Consider the following 19,563-nt stretch of genomic DNA (forward strand, 5'->3'; position numbering starts at 1 on the left):
GCAACAACGCTTTTCAGAAGAAGCACTAATGCTACTTAGTACTATCAGTAGTGCTTACCAAAGAAAAGCGCTACTACTAACTAGGTATAGCAGTAGCGCTCCCTTCCCAGCGCTACTGCTACTAGTTAGCTGTAGCGCTGGTACAAGCGCTACTGCTAGCTCAAAAACAAGCGCTACTACTAGGGTTTTCCCTAGTAGTGACCTCTCGGACCGATAGTTCTTGGGAGTTTCAAAAACTATATCGAGGGTGATTTTCCCACTGCATCGCGCCTCTCTTCCGCGGATGATGCCCTTAAAAGTCAACTCCTCCACCTCCTTCGCCGCCTGCGGCTCCGCAAGGGCAGCGATGGTTTCTAGTGCCCGCTCCGCCGCCGCTGCGGATGCGCACGTTGGAATCGGAGGTGCGCGCTGCTCGCCACGAGAGGCAGCGGGCAAGGGAGAGGGTGGCGCTGAAGCAATCCGTTCTCCATCGCCGTGAGCTGCTGGCGGTGCCCGACGAAGAGGAGAAGATCATTGCTTGGGTCTACCGGCGGTCACTTACTACCGCGGAGACGGACGCTCACCGGCTCCGGAGGAAAAACGCCAAGGCGCTCGGGCTAGCCATTGAGTAGGCCGAGGGCGAGACGGCAGACACAGTGCCGGAGGCGGCGAAGCTCAAGCGCAATCAGGACCAGGCGGTGCGATGTTTGAAGTGATGCATCGTCATCTCCTCTTCTTCGGGCGATGATGTCTCCGACTCGAACGCCCCGCCTCCTGCCTTGAATGCCTACTGCAACGCTGGCGATCGGAAGGGCAAAGGGCCAGCGAGGAAGGGGTGAAGATTCGCTGTCTCCATCTTTAATTTCAAGTTTTTAATCATGTAGTACAAACTTGTCCATGGTTATGTGTATTGAAGTTTGGCGATCTTTTGAAGATCCATGGTGATCTTTTGGTGAAATGTGCATTTGTATGCCTGTTTAATGATCTACGTAGTTTTATTCATATTGCATGTTTTAATATGGATAAAGGTTGCGGGATATAAGATGCGCGGACGTGGACGATGTAATTCGAGGACTGACTAGTCAATGTTGCGGACACGTCCAAAGCACGTCCGTGAGCTTTACCGAAAAAGGCTTTCGCCCCGCTTTATATATAAGCAATGACCAACAACAAACCGGTACAAACGCACGTCACAACACACGCACACACCCAAGGCAAGATACATAGGCGCTGAGCGCAACAACACCATCCCAAGCACTACAAGAGAAGCCGGGTCCTCGATCGTGAACATGCCACCGCGAAGAGATGAAGCCACATACAACGAACCGTGGGCTCCAATGCGGCGCCTTCAGGAAGGAAACGACACCGGAGCGCCGCCACCGCCCGACCCAAGGGTCAGAGTTTCCCCTGGAGCAACACGACGGACAATGATTGCCGTGACGAAGCCTTCGGGAAGGGAACGTGATTCGCCGCCGCCGGTCCGTCCGAAGATAGAACTGGTTTTCACCTGGGCCAATACTCACCACCACCGAACGCCACACCCCGGTGACCATGTCGCCCGCACGATCATTGTCACCGGGCAGCACCAAGCCCCGGGCTCCGCCCAAGAGCACCGCGACACCACCATCAGGGTTGCCGCCCCGGCATCCAAGACCTTGATGCCACCTTACCCGCCACCCACCTCTACCCCCACCAAAGAGACGAGAGGAAAGGCCCCGCCTTTAGAACTCCTGAGAGCATCTCCAGCCGTTCGGCCCCCCAGGGCACTAAAAAAGAGCGGTCTAGGGGCGAACCGGCGCTAGTTCGGCCCCTGGGGCGACCTAGCTCCCAGTCACGCCCCCAGGCGCCGGCCCCAGGACGCGGAAAATTCGAACTTGGTCGTTCCCGCTCATAAAAGACGCCACAAGTCCGGCGATCACAAGTCACAGTTCGGTGATCGGATATAGTCAGGCGTACAAAAAATAGAGCGGCACAAGTTGGCGTGCGCAACACATCACTCGGCGGGGTCGGCCCCAGGCGTGGGCGGAGTCGGCGTGCGCGGGCTTGGCGGTGCCGGAGCTGCTTCTGTGCTGGGCGGTGTCGGCGCGGCTTTGGTGCTGCTGGGCGTCCTGGAGGCGTCATCACGCGGGCTTGGCGGCGGCGTGGGCGTGGGCGTTGGCGTCGGCGGCGTGGGCGTCGGCGTCGGCGTCGTCGAGGGAAGCTGGTTCAGGATGAGGCCGAGCTCCACCAAGTACCACGCCTTGACCGCCTCGTCGGTGCTCTGGAGCATGTCCGCCCCGCCCAGCAGGAAAGCCAGGTCGGTGTTTCTCTTCTTCGCGGCGACGTTGGTCCGGAGTAGGTCGAGCTTGACGGCGCTGCTCGACATCAACGCCGACCACCGCGCAGCGGTCTTCTCTTCACGAAGGACGGCCCGGGCCTGCGCGTCGGCGAGGTAGTGCTCAATGGACTCCTGCACTCGAGCGGTGGCCGCGTCGGCGTGTTTCCCCTTCTTGGCACCTTTGTTGCTGTTCGGCCGCCCTTCCGATGCGCCAGGAGTCGGCGCGTCCGGCTAGTAGGTCTCCTTGGCCTTGTCGAGGGTGCGCCGGACTTCCGCCCACTTCTCGCACTTGTCAATGCCCTTGTAATTGTGGAGGTACTTGAATTCGGCGTCGCTGTTGCTCTGCCGGTACAGGGCGAACATGCGCAGCAACTGCGCGGAGGAACACAAACAGTTGGCGGGCGTACACTGTGAAGAGAGGCGGGAGACCGGCGTGGCATACCTGATCCTCAACGCTGGCGCCGCTCTCCGGGCGAGCCGCGACCTCCTCGACGACCCCATGTCATTTGTTGCACGCCCCCTGGATACGCCCCCAATGGTTCGTCATCGCCTTCGAGCCGCGCTGCATGTAGACGCCTTTGAAGTAGGGGTCGACGAGCTTGCGCTCGTCGAACTCGGCCTTGATGCGCTCCCAGTACGTCTCGATGCTCTGGTTCGTGCCGGTGGTCGGGTCGAGGCAGACGACTTTCCATGCTTCGGTGAGGCATTCCTCCTCCTTGGACGCCCACTTGATGCGTGGCTCGCCTGACCTGGCCGCCCGCTTCTTCTTCTTGCGCCTCTTCGGCGGAACAGTCGCCGGCTCCTCCTCCACCTCCTCCTCCTGCTCCTGCTCCTCCTGCTCCTCCTCGCCATAGACGTAGCCGAGCTCGCCGTCCATGCCGCCGCTGAGATCCACCATCTCGTCCGGTGTGTCGAACCCGGGAGACGCGGCGGCCGCGGCCGAACCTGCGGCGATGATGTCGTCCATGTCGCCCTCGGTCTCGTCGGTGTCGCCGAGGTGCGAGAAGGGCAGCACACATCGACGGAGATGGGGCGTCGGGGAGGACGCGTAGGCGGGCGGCGAGTAGTTGTATGGAGGGTACTGCACGCCGGCGAAGGCGGGCGAGGGCGTGCGCTGGGCCGGGTGTCCATGGGGGAAGGTCACGTTCGGGTTGAACCCACCGTGCGCGTCCCCGTCGGTGTAGCTGGGCGAGGGCGATCCCCATGGCTGCAGCGACGGGGAGCCGACGCTTTGCTGGCCCCAGGGAGCGTACTGGGCGTGGCTGCCGGGTGGATTCTTCATCCCCGCGCGACTCGCCTCAGCCTCTGCTTGGTCCGCCGCAGCCGCGCGCGCCGCGTTGTCACGGGCCTTCTTGGCGATGGCCATGTTCCGCCGGTCGGCGGTGACAGCCTCCCGTCGCTGAACTTCCGCCCTCCACTCGGCGTTGGCATGCCCGGTGGCTTGGACGGCGGCGTCCTCGGCTTCCTCGGCTTCGGCTGGGCGACGGAGGCGGTCGCGGTTGCCGCCGTGCGGGGGACGACGTACTTCTTCGGTGGCATGGCGGCCGGCTGGGAGGCGAGCGGGAGGGAGATTGGCGGGAGGAAAGGAGAAAATGGGAGGGAAGTGAGGGAAAAGCGGGAACAAACAGCGGGAATAGGCGCTGGACTCGCCGACAGGGCAGACCCACACGCCCTTTTCGCTTGTGCCAGCGGCCCAGGCGCCCCCCAGGGCGCCGGGTTCTGCCTGGGTCCGCCGGCACCAGTTTCGGCCCGAGCCGGCGAAAAACGGGCTTCTGGGGGGCGACTGGGCCCTTTTTTCGGCGCCGGCGCGGCAAAAACGCCTGGAGAGGGCCTGTTGGGGGCGCGGCTGGAGATGCTCTGAGCTGCCCCCAACGCAGAGACCCACTAGGCCGGCCAAAACTGGCCTCCATCGGCCCATCCTGCCGCCGGGCGCGAGACGAGCTCGATCCTGCTGCCGGGTGCGAGACGAGTCCGGTCCTGCTGCCGGGCGCGAGATGGTCGGTCCTGCTGCCGGGCGCGAGACGAGGTCGGTCCTGCTGCCGGGCGCGAGACGAGTGATGAATCGCAACTGGGGGAGGGCCAGCCCTTTGATGAAGGTAGTGCCTGAACGACAAGGAGAGAAATCGAAGGTCGACAAGGACGCTCACCGAGCAGGCGACACCGAAGAAGTCCGGCCGCCGCCGTGAGACGACCCTGACCACCGCCGTGAGCCACCACCATGTTGTGGCAGCCCACATCCACGCCGGGACCCCGAGGGACTGCTCCGAGCCCCCCGCCGACGGCCATGTGCCAGATCCAAGGAGCCGAGATTTGCTATCCGGTGCTGTAGATGCTCTTGTTCGTACGTCTCGTCCGTCGATTGACTTGATGGGTCAAACACGCGCAAGGCATTCCATTCACTGGCCTAGCGAAAGCTAGTAGCCTCGCCACTCCACCCCACGGCCGCCCCCTCCGATCGGCGTCGGCCCTCCCTCCGCACGCCACCGTCGATCGACCGACGCCGTACTGACGCCGGTCGATCAGGTCAGCGGCAACCGTGTCCGTGTGTAAAAAGACACACGCTTAGTTGACCAATTCAGGCGTGGACGTCGGCTGCGTGACCGTCTGTGTGCATGATTCACACGGCTGCCATGCACGGCACGCGGCGCTCTCCCCGCTTACTAGCGTGTCCATATATCTACATATACAACTCTATTTCCGAATCCTTTTTCGCCGTTGCTTTTCCATTTTCTTTGATTTGCTTTTCATCCAGCCATCGGCCACCTCCTCTGCTGCCTCCACTACAGTAGTAAGTTTGGCACTTTCTTGCTGTCCGTTGAATTCATATGGAGTAGGAGTAGGAGGAGGAGAAGAAAAATAATCGTCATACACATGCTAATTAAGCTGCCACCGTCCTATCATATCGCACTTGCACATGATTGTCCTAGCTAATACTCGTACACATGCTAACTAGCAACTGTATTGTTGTAGTACTACCGCTGCTAGTTTGATGCCAACTTGCAGGCCTGATTGGGCCTACTTGCGCCTTGTTTATCTGCCTTGTGGATCGTGGAACGTGAGGGACGATCATCTGTCCAAGCTAGGGTAACCACCCCGACTTGATTACTGACGATCATATTGCTGATGGTGGCAGTGCAAGATTCTCCTGCAAAGTCAACAGATCGATCGACTAGAACGACTAAACTATTTGGGGGCCGTCTGGTCCATCTCCCGACTTCCTCCTCCACCGGCCTCCTCTCGAAGATCTGTTACCCATTTTATCCAGATCCAGGGTCCTGCTGTCCAGTTAGTCATTTTGCAAATCAGATTTCACCGAGCTATTATACAGAACTGAAGAAGGTTACATACTCATTCGTTCAGACCATTTTCGTCTTTTGCTTTGACGACACGAAAGAATCTTCAAAATACATGTCGATCGATCAAATAAATTTTGATTCTTTTCCTACTTCATTCTGCGTTAGTGCCTAGTTTATTACACATCCTCTGTGCTTTCTTCCATTCCCTATGAGCTTAGTTATCCTTTGTACTTTCAGTTGTCTAACACATTCTTCATTGTTCTATGCTGCAGATACTTATTGTGTATGTGTTTAGTCACATACTGCATTTCTGGGTCGTCGTCTACCGCAAACACAAACCACTAGGAAAAAATAACATGGAAAATTTAACCGAACAACAAACAAGAACCAGGTGAATAACCAGTGCAAAAAAGACAAGGAAATATTGGATACAAAAGTTAAGAAAGGAAATAAATAGCATAAAAGAGGGGAAATGCTGGAAAATAAGGGAAATATAAATTGCACAACGAATAAAAATAGTGCTAAAAACATTAGAAAAAAACCCGGCAGTCGTATCACACGGTGGCACTCAAGCGTGACTAACAAGTAATAGAAAAACATTTTAAAAGCTTGAGTATCACTACAGAAATTTTTACCAACATTTTTTAGAAGAATTTTTACCAACATTGATACTTCAAATTAATATATCTCATTGGATCTATCATGGAAGCATGCTTTATATATATTCTACCCATGAAAACGCATCTAATTTCTAAACAACCATGTTGGTGCACGTGCTGCAGTGAGCACTATATTTTGAATAGCGCCGTAATGGTACTTTGAAGTTTCAAATAATTCTAAAATCTTTTTGTATGTTCCTATGGGTGTATACTACCCATGTGCAAATTTAATTGATGAAATACGTACCATGTGAGCTACACAAAAATGACAAAACCGATTCTGGGAATATGAACCGTGCATATACTGTTGACTATTTAGAAATCCCCATTCTATTTTTCTTTAGCTCACAAGTTTACTAATTTGTTCCAAACTTCAGATGTGTAATATGCATCCATATGAACATGTAGAGTTTTTTAAAAGAATTTTTTGATACTTTAAAATGTGATTTTGGAACTATACAAAATTAACTGCTCCAATGCACTCGTGCTCCAAAAATCTCTTATAGTCTAATTTCATGCACCGAGGGAGAACAGTCAAAGCTTCATCTTCAAGTATGTGGCATGTCCAAAACAACGGCCTACATTTACGTGTGAGTACAAGCTCTTCTCGTTAACTTTCTTGCCACCAAACTTGCATGCCAATTTATCCATCTTTGGACATCAAAGTCAAGCACACTAAACTAGCAACCTTTTTCTTTATCACGTTGCCCGACCGATCTGCCTAACCATTTCAGTATTCCATGCGTACCCAATCTGCATAGATGCGGCAACTAAAAGTCAACTAGGCGGACACGATGTAAAAGCCACTACTGATAGGACGCCATCAAATCGTTAACTAATTCTCTTAACGAAAATGGATTATGTCCACATATGTATCATAGTTTAATTAAAACCCTCTGATTCGGAGCACATATGGAGGATACTACCTACTACTAGTACAAATGCGCAGGTTCTCGATTCAGTTAGGGTGCCGTCAGAAACTTTTTACTCGCTGTCATGTCCTAAAGGTGAAGTTAGGCCTTAATCCAGTAACTAATAAAGCAGGGCGGGAGACATGGGGAGATGGGTTGGGTTGATGAAGTAGGCACATATGCCGGCCATGCGATATATCAGTATACTATAGATAGATAGATGGATTCAAGTCCAGTCCAGTCACGTCAATTGATCGGCGACTTTAAGCGACCTTGCCTTGCTTCCCGATCGTCATCAGCCCGTCTAAATCAAATCACAATCAACGGTCGCACATCATCCTCACTTCTTCTATACTAACTGTTTGCTGCTACCTCAATAAAAGAAAAGGAGAAGACACTGATTGCTGCTACTTTCTTTCCCTGTCCGTAGTCGGCACCATGCAGTTCACTCATCTTAATATTTGCTTCATGATTAACATACATGCATCTCCATCACGGCGCAGCAGCAGCTAGTTTGCTGTTTGTCCACACAAAAATTGGATCCCATTTCTCTATTAACGTCTTGTCTAAAACTCTGAATTACCAGCCGTTGTAAGTCGATCAGTATAGCAAATCGTCGCGGCTAATACTCCCTCATGACGTGAGGTTTTCTGAAGGGAAGACCGACGGCGACTTGATTGCAGTGCATTACTTCGTCGGCGAAAAGAGAAGCAACTTGATATTAGTACGCGTAATCTCTGCTGGCCTAATCAGCTCTCACATGTTACATACGCTCCAGAGGCAAACATGATTGTACTGTATTTCTTAAACTTGCACCTCCGATGTACTCCCTCCGTGCCTAAATATAAGTCTTTTCTAGAGATTCCATTATGAACTACATACGGAGCAAAATGAGTGAATCTACACTCTAAAATATGTCTACATACATCCGTTTGTAGTTTGTAGTGAAATCTCTAAAAAGACATATATTTAGGAACGAAGGGAGTACTTAGTAGCCACCTTTTGACTTCTGATTTCACTGACGGATGAGAACGGGTCACTACAAGTATACTGTATTATTAGCGTCACACGTGACGCAACCCATGCATCAATCTTACACATACATGAGACAATCTTAATCATCATCTCTCTCGAAATGCCCCTCCCAATAGATTTAGTCAAACCCTCCCTCTGCATATCTCTACATTGATGGCTTGACCACACTGTCGCACAAAGAAGTCGTGTCTGATCATGTTGTTGCTTCTGGATAATTGTATCACAATAAACCACGACACGCAAGATCATAGACCACACTAACACATCATATTTATTGGCGAGGTTTAGCCTAAGCCGACAATATCTTCAGAGGCCCAAAGCGATGACTATGTGCACTCCTTCTCAAGATACCGCAACACTGGTCGCCTGGGGAGCTAGCACATGTTGTCGGGCCACTTCCTTGTGCTGGTTGCTATCAAGTCGTCATGGGGTACTATGCATGATCTCCTCATTATGAAGATGTTTAGGATATGAAGTGCACCGCACTGTAACAGTACCATATTCCACACCAACTACAACTCAAGTTCAAATGTGACCCAACTTGTAAATTTTCAAATTGCATGGAACGGCTCATATGCAATCATATGCGCTACCATGTTCCGACGGGAAGAAACTTGTCATTATTGATGTGTACGAACATCATGCCCCACTTGCCTCCATCCACCATTTTGTTGCAAGTGAGTTCATCTGCCTTTGTTTTGCTTTCTGACACGAAGCCAAAGCAAAACATAGAAAATGAGAAAAGAAGAGGAGGAGGAACTTTGTCGAATGAGCTTTCAACAATACTCGTACGACTTCCAAAATCTCATTTTCACCATTGGAGTACCCAAGGAAACGGGAGGAGAGAGCAAAATTGTGGATTGTTCTCTGGCCACATACCATGCTCAAAGCTGCCATATCAAGGTAGAAGGCCGTCGATGCTAACTGTATGAGAGGGTAAGAAAGCTTGTGGTATCAAGGTGGGCCCTACCAAATGGTCGAGTAAAAAAAAGTGAATCACTAGTTTACAATGCATACTTGTTGGATGGCCTTCTTCCCGAAGGGAGAAATGTAAAGATACAGTGAAAAAAACAGGGACGTGGCTCGCGGTTGCACGGGCGCCCGATCGCAGCCCCGAGCGCTCTCCCAGAAAAGGAAGGAGCCACCCGCGCGCGCGATCAGACAGCCAGAAACGGAAAATCAGCCACCCGCGCGCGAAAACAATCACACTCTGCTGTCCTCCGCGTGATTAGGAAGATGCTCTGCCACGTCAGTTCGCATGCATTAATTTGAATTTCAAAAAATTTAAAAAGCCATAACTTTTGATTCGAGTATCGAAATTCAGATCCGTTTTCACCATTGGGTTTCTTGCGACGAGTTCTTCAAAACTAGATCCCATATGGATAGGTTTCGATGAACTTTTTTTTAGCAACTCTGTGTGGTATATAGGCAACTTTAGTGTTATCAGTAAGCAACTCCTCTTTTTTGTCTAATATGACTTCTTATCATCTTGGTTGGTGTAAAAACCAAGCAACTGACCTAACAAACCAAGCATCTGTCCTAGTAAACCAAGCAACTGTCCTAGTAAACGAAGCAACTGTCATAACAAAAACAATCGATTGTCCTAATAAATCAAGCAACTGTCCTGACAAAACTAAGCAACTATCCTAACAAAACCAAGCAACTGTCCTGGCAAATCCATGCAACTACATTATCAAAACACACAATGCATAATGTCTAAGCAAACCAAGCAACTGACCTAACAAAACCAAGCAACCATCTTAACAAAAACCAAACAATTTCAATAACAAAACCAAGCAACTGTCCTGGCAAATCCGTGCAACTATCCTATCAAAAAATATGTTGTCATCACCAAAGTTGGCTGCCGAAGATGCTTAGTTGCCTATATACGGTCAAAAATATTATTTGCCGTGATTTCTAAGTGGTATATGACATACTTGCTTGATAAATTCATTAGTACATATAATTTAATAAAAGTTGCTTATGTTTAAAACTAAAGTTGCCTCGTTTAGGATCAAAGTTGCTTCTTTTTTAAAAATTATCAAAACGTGCTCATATGGGATCTAGTTTTGAAGATCTCGTCACGAGAAACCTAACGGTGAAAACGGATCTTTGTTTCGACGCTCGGTTGAAAAGTTATTACTTTTTTTTTAAAATGAAACAGAATAAAGAGTGTGTCAGCACATGCATGTGCGTTAGTATCTCTTCCGTAATTATGGGACGCAGTCCCCTTAGCTGTCGCTATCATCGCATCTGACGGCTGGAGCGTGTGCGCTCGCGCGAGCGAACGAGCGCAGCTGCACGAGTCAGACTTTAGAAAAAAACAGCAGGTGAAAAATTATTACGTAAATGCAGATTTTTCTCTTTAAATTAGGTCAAACATAACAAATCGGAGAGATTATTAATCTAAATGGAGAGTCTCTAAACGATTTTTTTAATGAGAGAATCCCGACAGTATGAACGAAATCAGTTCTTTTTCTTTTCTTTTAGCGTACCGAACTAAATTAGATGTTTTTTAGAAGAACCGAATTAGATGATCTGTTTTTTGGGACAATACCAGATTAGATGAATGAACCAGGTGACATGACAAATGGGCCGGCTGCATTATGGAACTCGAGGGACCAGTGTGGTGGGAGCCCGGAAAGTTCGATTGGATTCTGGGGCCCCGGCCCACTGGGCGGGCGGTGATGATGTATGCCCATCGTGGACTTGAATGCGATATACGTGGCCGGTAGGAGCGACCGTTACTACAGTTTTATACGGGATTTAAAAAAAAAATGCCTGCACACACACACTAACTTCCTACTGTTGCAACCGCTGGATTGGACATAGACTTGATTGATCACCAGAAGGAACCGATACGACGACCACGTACGCACACGTCTCTTGCTAAGCTAGCTACCATGCATGTGGCTAGTGGCCACGTCAGTGCTGGGCCACGTACGTACATAACTACAAATGCATGTACATATTTTATTTCCCGCAAAAAAGTATATATGCATGTATATGTACGTATGGACAATTGGACAAATGGATCATGGACGCATTTGCCTCAACAGTGCACTCTGAATCTGGAATTGTGTGTATGTGTGTCAAGACTTAAGACGCATCATGCATGTACAGTGTGGCGCAGTTGCAACAGAAGGACCGGATCAGATCACGTACTCATGCATATCATCATCATGGACACGAACGATCTTCATCGAGACGAACCGATGCGTGTTGGCCGGCTCGGTCGGCCGTGACAGTATATGCATGCAGAACCGGTCGAATCAAATGACGAGCAATCATCAGGAGTCGAATAGATTGATAGAGCTGGTGCAGTACTGTGTACGCGACATACGTATGTAATATACGTGTGCATGTATGTATGTGCAGTTTCATAAGGGCATCTCTAACCAATCTTTTATAACCGGTTAGAGGAGTAAAAATGCGGTTTTACTCACCTAGACCCATTATCCGTCATAAGGGAGTAAACTTTTTACTCCGGTCCTAAATTTCTCCCTATATTTACTCGACCGCGCCTCTCCTCCACTGCCTCCCCCTCCCCTCCCGCTCCGCCCTTCCCACCCCCCGCCGACACCCGCCCGCCGCCGCCGCTCCTCCGTAGGCTCCGTCGTTGTCGTCTACCACTTCGATTTCTACCTCCCGCCATCGCCGGCGAAGAACCGGTGGATCTGTGTCTGCTCCCGCCGCCTCCAGATTTGGCGTTTCCAGCCGGCGGCGGCTGCGTCTTGCCATGGATTGGCCAGGAAGCGGACCGCACAGCCCCAACAACAGTTCCGGCAGCATGCAGGTACCGACTCCTCCTCTAGCCAGTCGAATCTCTCCCGTCGGATGTTCGCCGGAAAATACACGCCCGGCCGTCGCCCGGGCTCGGCGTTGGCGGGGCGGCTCGTCGGCTTGCCGTTGCTGGTCATACATTGCGACGACTGCACGCGGTAGGTGGTGCGTCGAGTTTCTACCACGCCGCAACATCCCGGATGGGTGTTATTCAAGTGCCCAAATAATGGGGTATGTGCTTGTTTTGATAAGGTTGTTCACCGGATTCGAATTTTGGTAGCTCATTGTTTGCTCATCTGTGTGTGTAGGATGGATGCAAATTTTGGTATTAGGAGGAAGAATGCATCGATCTATTGATATCATGAAAATTGATAGATGTTTGTGCACTCGTTGCTAGAATTCAGGCCAGGATGAGACTAGAGATGAGATTAAATGTGAAGCGCCGTCTACTTCTTTAGAATTGAAGAAGAAAGAAGTGTTGAAACTCGAGAATCCGCAGATCAACAATAAAGACATAGAGAAGATATTAATCCAACTAGTGGGAGCAGTTAGGGAAATTGGATATCTTCTAAAATGTCTAATTGTGGTTCTTATTTTCTTTGATCTTGCTCTCGTGGCGAAGAATTGGTGAATTATGTACTCCAATGGCGTGGAATGAAATAAAGAAGCAAAGAAATGTGTTTCGGTGGCCGAAAATGAGATGCAAATGATTATTTTACTCTGTTATATATAGGGGATCGGCTAGGTCCGGCGAAATTTTAGTGGAGTATATATACTCCACTAAGTTTTACTCCGCCGGATGCTCCGCATTTTTAGGGGATCGGTTAGAAATGCCCTAACACAATCAGTGGATCTATATATGTGGATGTACGGTGGTAAGAGCAACTCTAACAGCTCTCTTAAAAAACTTTTCATAAAAATGGTTTTACGGGATAACCGTATAATTTTAGGGAACTTGTATGAGAGCTATTTTTGTTAGTTCTCGTAAAGTTCTTCAACTAAAATCTTAATTCTCCTAGTTTTTATTAAACATAAACACAAATGACATATGTATATGTCAAAGATCATCATAATAATTCAAACAATGATACATTGAACTCACATACCCCCTTCGATTTTTCAGTCTGCGTATTAGGTTTATCTAAAATCAATCTCTCCAAAGTTTGAACAAGTTTATACAAAATAGTATTAACATTCACAATACAACATCAATATCATTATATCCAACAAGAAATATATTTTTACATTATATTTATTACGTATTGTAGTTGTTGATATTTTCTAATATAAATTTGGTCAAATTTTGTAAAGTTTGACTTCAGACAAATCTATACGTGAAGTAAAAATAAACAGAGGGAGTACTTGATAATAATTTCAAAGCAACGGTATATGAAATTTGATTTGACATTCAAATTCAAACTCAAAGATAATTGATGGTCCAAAACAGTATACGAAGTTTAATTACCATGAAGCACCCCCACATGCTTAACTAGACCATCACGGATTCACGGTGTTATTCATGACCGCCACTGAACCTGCCCACTTCGGCTTCTTGTTTGCCATCGTGTCTGCATACGGCTCTTCAATGTGCTTGTCAGTCTACGGGAAGCATTTTCACTCTTCTACTGTATCATCGTGATGCATAAACTATTTTTTTGACAGAAGCACTGCAGTGCTTTCCGAAAAATGTGCAATCGCTTCAAAGAAGGAAAGGAGAATTCGAAGTAAGAGAGAAGATGCCATTTTTGTGGCATTTTTGAAAAATGTTTATGCAATGTTAAAAAAACAACCTTTTGCACTTTAAAAAACTGTTTCGTACCATTGAAAAAAAAGTATGTGATATTTTTAAGAAAAAACATGCATTCCAAAAATATGTTGATATTTTGGCAAAATATTTCTACAAGGTACAAAAATTTTCGCGTAGTTCAAAAAAAGTTTGATGTCATTAAAAAATGTTCAACATGTGTTTCAAAAAATGTTCAAAATATGTATTTACAAAAGATGTACATTAAATCTTTTTTTCAACGTGTATCATTTTTTCCACAAGTATAAGAAAAATATATATTGTATATTTAAAGGAAACTATGTTAAGCATTAGATGGGACATCTGTGCGGATGTCTGCCTTAATGCTTATCATTATTTGGAGCATCGCCGTCGAAACAGAGTTGCCACCGGAATTGGTACCCCAATGTCATCGCCGGAATCGACGCCCCTTCGGAATCGTCCTCACCATCCCGCTGATGATCATCCAAGCCCTCGCCACTTTGCTCAGGTTTAACTGAATGTTGGTGTTTTAACTGAATATGTATTAAAGATCGGGGGGAAATGGATGCTCCATTAATGAGTGGGTCCCACGATATGAAGGCTCACTAGATTAACAGGCCAAATGGCTGGCCTTGGCAAGGTAAGTAGGTTGATACGAACTTGATTTGCCCAATCATAAATCCTACTATATGCACCTTTTTGAGCTTCTATTGAATCGAGAAATTGAATTGTACATCTTTCATGGTATTGATTTTTATATTGACTTTGATATGTTCTGACGGATAATGAAAAACAAACCTATTGATTCCTTATATGAGGCAATCAAACCCAGATCCAGTCGGTTGGACGTCATGCTTCTCTGTCTATTGAGTCTTGGTTATTAGGGACCTCCTATGTGTCGCGTTCTGCGACGTATTATCGAGCGAACGCACAGGGGAGTCTACTCTGGGGGCGGCCCAGTAGTGAGTACATGCACTCTAGCACAGGATCGAAAATCCAAAAAAGGTATGTGCTTGCGCGGTATCAAACTCATGACCTCCAGCGGCCGTGCGCGCGATGCTAGCCAACAGACAAAACAAACTTTGTTGACATATATGTAGCGCATTCCTTTAAGAACTATGTGCTCGTACGGACATGTAGCTGAGTAAAACATGTAGGAGTACTGTAGCTACTGCATTTTTCTAAAACGTTTTTTCTTTCAAATTTCGTAATGTTTCTTGAATGCACGTCTAAAAGTTTTTTCTGAAAAGGTGAACATTTTTTCAAATATGCAAACTTTAAAAAAATATATGAACATTGTTTTTTATTTCGAGAATTTTGTTTTTCAAATTTACGAGCATTTCTTCAAAATTCCCGAACATTGTTTGGATTTGTGAGCAAATTTAGAAATACTTGAACATTTCTTTTCAAACATGAGCATTTTTCTAAATCTCCCAAACTTTTTTGAACATGTGAACAATTTTTGGGAACATGAACATTTTTTGAAATATCGAACAAAATTTTGAATATAAGACATTTTTTGTTCATGTTTAGAAAAAATCAGATACATTTTCATAAAAATGAGTGTTTTACAAAATGCGCACACTTTTCAAATTTTTTGAACAAATTTTGAAAAAACTCAAACATTTCTCAAAATATGAACATTTTTATGAAGGTATAAATATTTTTTAAATCGGAATCATTTTTTGAACTAGTAACAAAATTTGAAAACGTGAGCATTTTTTGTAATGCATACATTTGTTTTGAAACTCCTCCAAATAAAATTGAAAACATGAACATTTTTTTGGAAATTACGACCAATTTTTGAAAGAAGAACTTTTTTTTTCAAAGGTAAACATTTTCTGAAACTCCCGAACAAATTTGAAAGCTTGAATGATTTTTGTAAGGCAAACCTTTTTAGACATTTGCGAATAAAAACATGAACATATAAACAATTGGAAAAAGAAAAAAATGAAACAAAAAGAGGAAAATTGAGAGAAAAGCAAAAAAAAAGAAACAGGAAATAATAAAATCTATAATAAATAAACAGAAACAAAAAAAAACGGTTTAGAAACCTCCTAGAAGGTTCCCGAAATCGAAAGACCGTCTGGGATCGCTGCAAGCCGGCCAAGTTCGCGTCGCTCAGTGGTGAAACCTGTGCGAAGCTTTGACTGCTTGACGCAATGTACGTCATATGGGATTCTGCTGGTTATTATGCCATATGGCTGATTGATGTTGGGCCGGCAAAGTGATTCTCGTGGCGTAGACTCAGGCTGTTTGGGCCCGCTGGGCCGAATATTGATCATGGGCCTACCCTAGAGGAATCCCACCGTCACTCGGCAACCTTCATCTCTACTCCTATAAAAAGCTGAGTTGGTGGCGATAGTGTGCCTGCCATCCTTCATTTACAACCGTTCGATTTACATCCAACGTATCTGAGGCAAACTATGTCAGTTTTGCAAAAAAGACCCCCGCACTCCACTCCTTGTTTGTAGATAACCCCCTGCCTCTCACCTTATCTAGCCATCTCATGAAAAAATAAGAAGGATCTGAAAAACTCGCTGCTCTTGGTGTCGTCTGCCCCCAACACCTCTCATGCCTTCACTTAGGCCGCATTGCCAACCACCACCACGACCCCCTCCTCCTTGCCATCTCCTCTGCCCCCTTCCAAGTCATCCTGAGTTACATTCATGGATGTCTAGAAAAAATAAACAAAATCGATACTCAAAAAAATATTCTTCATGAAGTTTTGGATGCAGGTTGAACACTTGAACACGTTTGTTTGCAAAAGATATTTTTTAATCTATTTTTCCTACATTTACTATTCATCCGGATGCTTGTGAGCTCTAGAGAAGAATGAATATCCAAAGAAACCTATCGATATTTGTTAAACATGAGATGACCCGGATCAATCCATTTTGATGTTGCGTGTAACACACGGACATCTTACTAGTATTCATAGAAAATGGTCTTGTCCCTCAAAAAGAAAAAAAAATCATAGGAAATGCTGTCAACGATATGATGAATTTGCTAGAGTGGCTCTTAGACATCAAAGTCAACCACACCAAACTAGCAACCTTTTGCATTATATCACGTTGCCCGATCTGCTAACTATTTCAGTATTCGATGAGTACCCAACGTCCCTACCCCATGTGAAGAGATGTGGTAATCAAAAGTCAACTAGGCAGGCGCGATGCAAAGCCACTAATCAAATCATTAAGGCAGCCTCTCTTGGATCAAGTTCGGCACTGCCTCCCGGCTTGGCAGAGAGGCTTTTTGCAGAGATCAAGTCGGCTTGTGCTTGTCAAGTCGGTGCTTCAGGCGAGACCAGTGCATCAATTGCTCGTAATGAAGGCCCCAGGCTGGGTTTTGGAGGACGTCGATGGCTGGATGCGCGCGTTTTTCTGGGCAGGAAAAGATCGAGTTAACGGAGGCCAATGCCTAGTGGCATGGAGTTCAATCTGCAAGCCAACCTGTTTCGGTGGTCTTGGGGTGAAAAACCTAAGTCTGCAAGGGCTGGCACTTAGGGTGCGTTGGGAATGGTTGCGGCGCACGGACCCGCAAAGGTCGTGGCATGGATTGGAGCTTATGGTGGACAACGATGCTAGACAGGTCTTTGACAGTTTGATTCAGATCACGGTGGGTAAAGGAAATAAGGTACTTTTCTGGAGAGATAGATGGATCCACGGCTTCTCTGTCAGAGATATTGCGCCTACGTTGGTGGCTGGTGTGGAAACGAGGATCAGGAACTCCCGTACGGTCGCTCAGGCCTTGGAAGATGAGAGATGGGCACTCGACGTCCAACCATAGACTTCTTTGGGGCACTTCTACAAACTGTCCACCCGAGACACGCAGTCGCCACAGTTCAACGAGATGTGCTCATGGAGGATGCCTTTGCTTGGCCACATGACCCTTCGGGCATGTATACAGCGAGATCCACCTATGACAAACTTAATCAGGGCGCGATCAGATCACCTACTGCTGCCGCGATTTGGCGTAGCTGGGCACCACTAAAGTGCAAGATCTTTGCTTGGCTCGCCGTGCAGCATCGGCTTTGGACATCTGACAGACGGACGCGACATGGGTTGCAGGACAACACCTCGCCTTGCTACACTTGCTTGCAGGAGGAGGATACAGTTGAGCACATTGTGGTGCAGTGTGTTTACGCTCGCCAGGTGTGGCACACGTGTTTCGACTCCCTACAAATCAATGCCCTTCCTCCCAATGACACGGACACACTTGTGGAGTGGTGGCTTAGAGCTCGCTCTGGTTTCCAAGGGAAACACAAGCGAGGTTTTGACTCGGTCGTCATCGGCGCGGCTTGGATGCTGTGGAAGCAAAGGAACGCCAAGGTGTTCAATCGGCCGGAGCAAGTTAAAGACTATAGTGAGCTAGCTAGAGCCATCCTTGATGAAATCCGCGAGTGGTATAATGCAGGTGTGGGTGCGGGTGGATTAGACCGTTTTGTGAGAGATCACACTTGATTTTTTTGTAGATGGGTGTGAGTGGGTGCTCGGGCGATGGATGTTCGCATCGATCGCACGAATCTTGTAAACTGTCTTTCTCCCTTCTATAAAGATAAGGTACGCTATTGACGTACTCTCGAAAAAAAACTATTTTCTCTAATGAAAATGGATTATGTCCACATATCATAGTTTAATTAGAACCCTTTGTTTTGGAGCACATATGGAGGATACAACGTATAGTACAAATGCGTAGGTTCTCGACTCAGTATACAGTGCTGGCAGGAACCTTTTACTCGCTGTCACGTCCTGAAAATGATAAAATAAGAAGAGGAGAACTTACTGCTAATTTGAACGATATATCAAAAGTTTGACCGATGTACTTTCAAGGATTATGGTATTGACTAGACGAGATTGTGTGATAGTTTGCTGGTCATGCACAATGCTTGTAGCTGTGGTAAAATGGCCACTGGTGTTAACTCTATGAGAGGATAAGAAAGTTTGAGGTATCAAGGTGCCCCCACCAAATGGCTGAAAATAAAGAAGTGATTTACTAATTTACATGACATACTTCTTGGATGGCATTCTTTTTGGAGGGAGAAACATGTTGTTATTGCCTTGCAAAAATACAAGGTGGCCTTTTTTATTGATCCAATGTTACTGTTTTGTCATTGTAGATATTGATAGTTTTTTTCTATAAATTTAATCTAATTTTACAACATTTGCTTTTCGAAAATTTATATGTTTTGTGTTTTAAAGCAGAGTGGCTATAATTCTAAATGGAGAGCCTCTACACAAGTTTCTTCTTCTTAATGAGAGAGTCCCCAAACTATGAAACAAAATCAGTATTTTTGTGTGAGTGGGCTGGGCACTCCCACATGAATTTTTTTTATTTTTTTGTACGCATTTTCAGGGTTTAGATGGTTCTTTCCCGTCTTTTTGGTTTTCGTCTGGTTTTCTTGAGATTGTGGAGAAAACAAATTGTGTGAAAAAACGCATTTTTTTGCTTCCACGAGAGGCACAGGTTTTCTTCCGCGAATGGAAAGAAAAATATGTTTTATTTATTTTTGCTTCTATGAGACGCACATGTTTTCTTCCTCTAGCTATGCCTCTCGAAAAGAAAAAAAATGCATTCCTCCACGAAAGATACAGATTTGCTTTTGTGAGAGGCACCTCTCGGAAAGGGAAAAAAGTGTTTTTTCTTCCATGAGAAACATGTTTGCTTCCGCGAGAGGCAGAACTTGAAAGAGGAAGAAAAACACGTTTTTTTCTATGAGAGACGGAAATTGCTTCTCGTGGAGGCAAAGATTTGCTTCCACGAGAGGTAGCTCTCGGAAAGGAAGAAAATAACATGTTTTTTTTTCTTCTACGAGAGA

At 46.7% G+C, this 19,563-nt stretch overlaps 1 protein-coding gene across 1 annotated transcript; it reads left to right on the top strand.

Moving 5' to 3' along the window:
• Nucleotides 1-17,605: 17,605 nt before the first annotated feature.
• Nucleotides 17,606-18,208, top strand: LOC141040627 (uncharacterized). The gene has a single exon (XM_073506744.1). The coding sequence runs from the start codon at nucleotides 17,606-17,608 to the stop codon at nucleotides 18,206-18,208; it is 603 nt and encodes a 200-aa protein (XP_073362845.1).
• Nucleotides 18,209-19,563: the final 1,355 nt, after the last annotated feature.

This window comes from Aegilops tauschii, chromosome 2 (assembly GCF_002575655.3).
Source record: "Aegilops tauschii subsp. strangulata cultivar AL8/78 chromosome 2, Aet v6.0, whole genome shotgun sequence".
Taxonomy (NCBI): Eukaryota; Viridiplantae; Streptophyta; class Magnoliopsida; order Poales; family Poaceae; genus Aegilops; species Aegilops tauschii.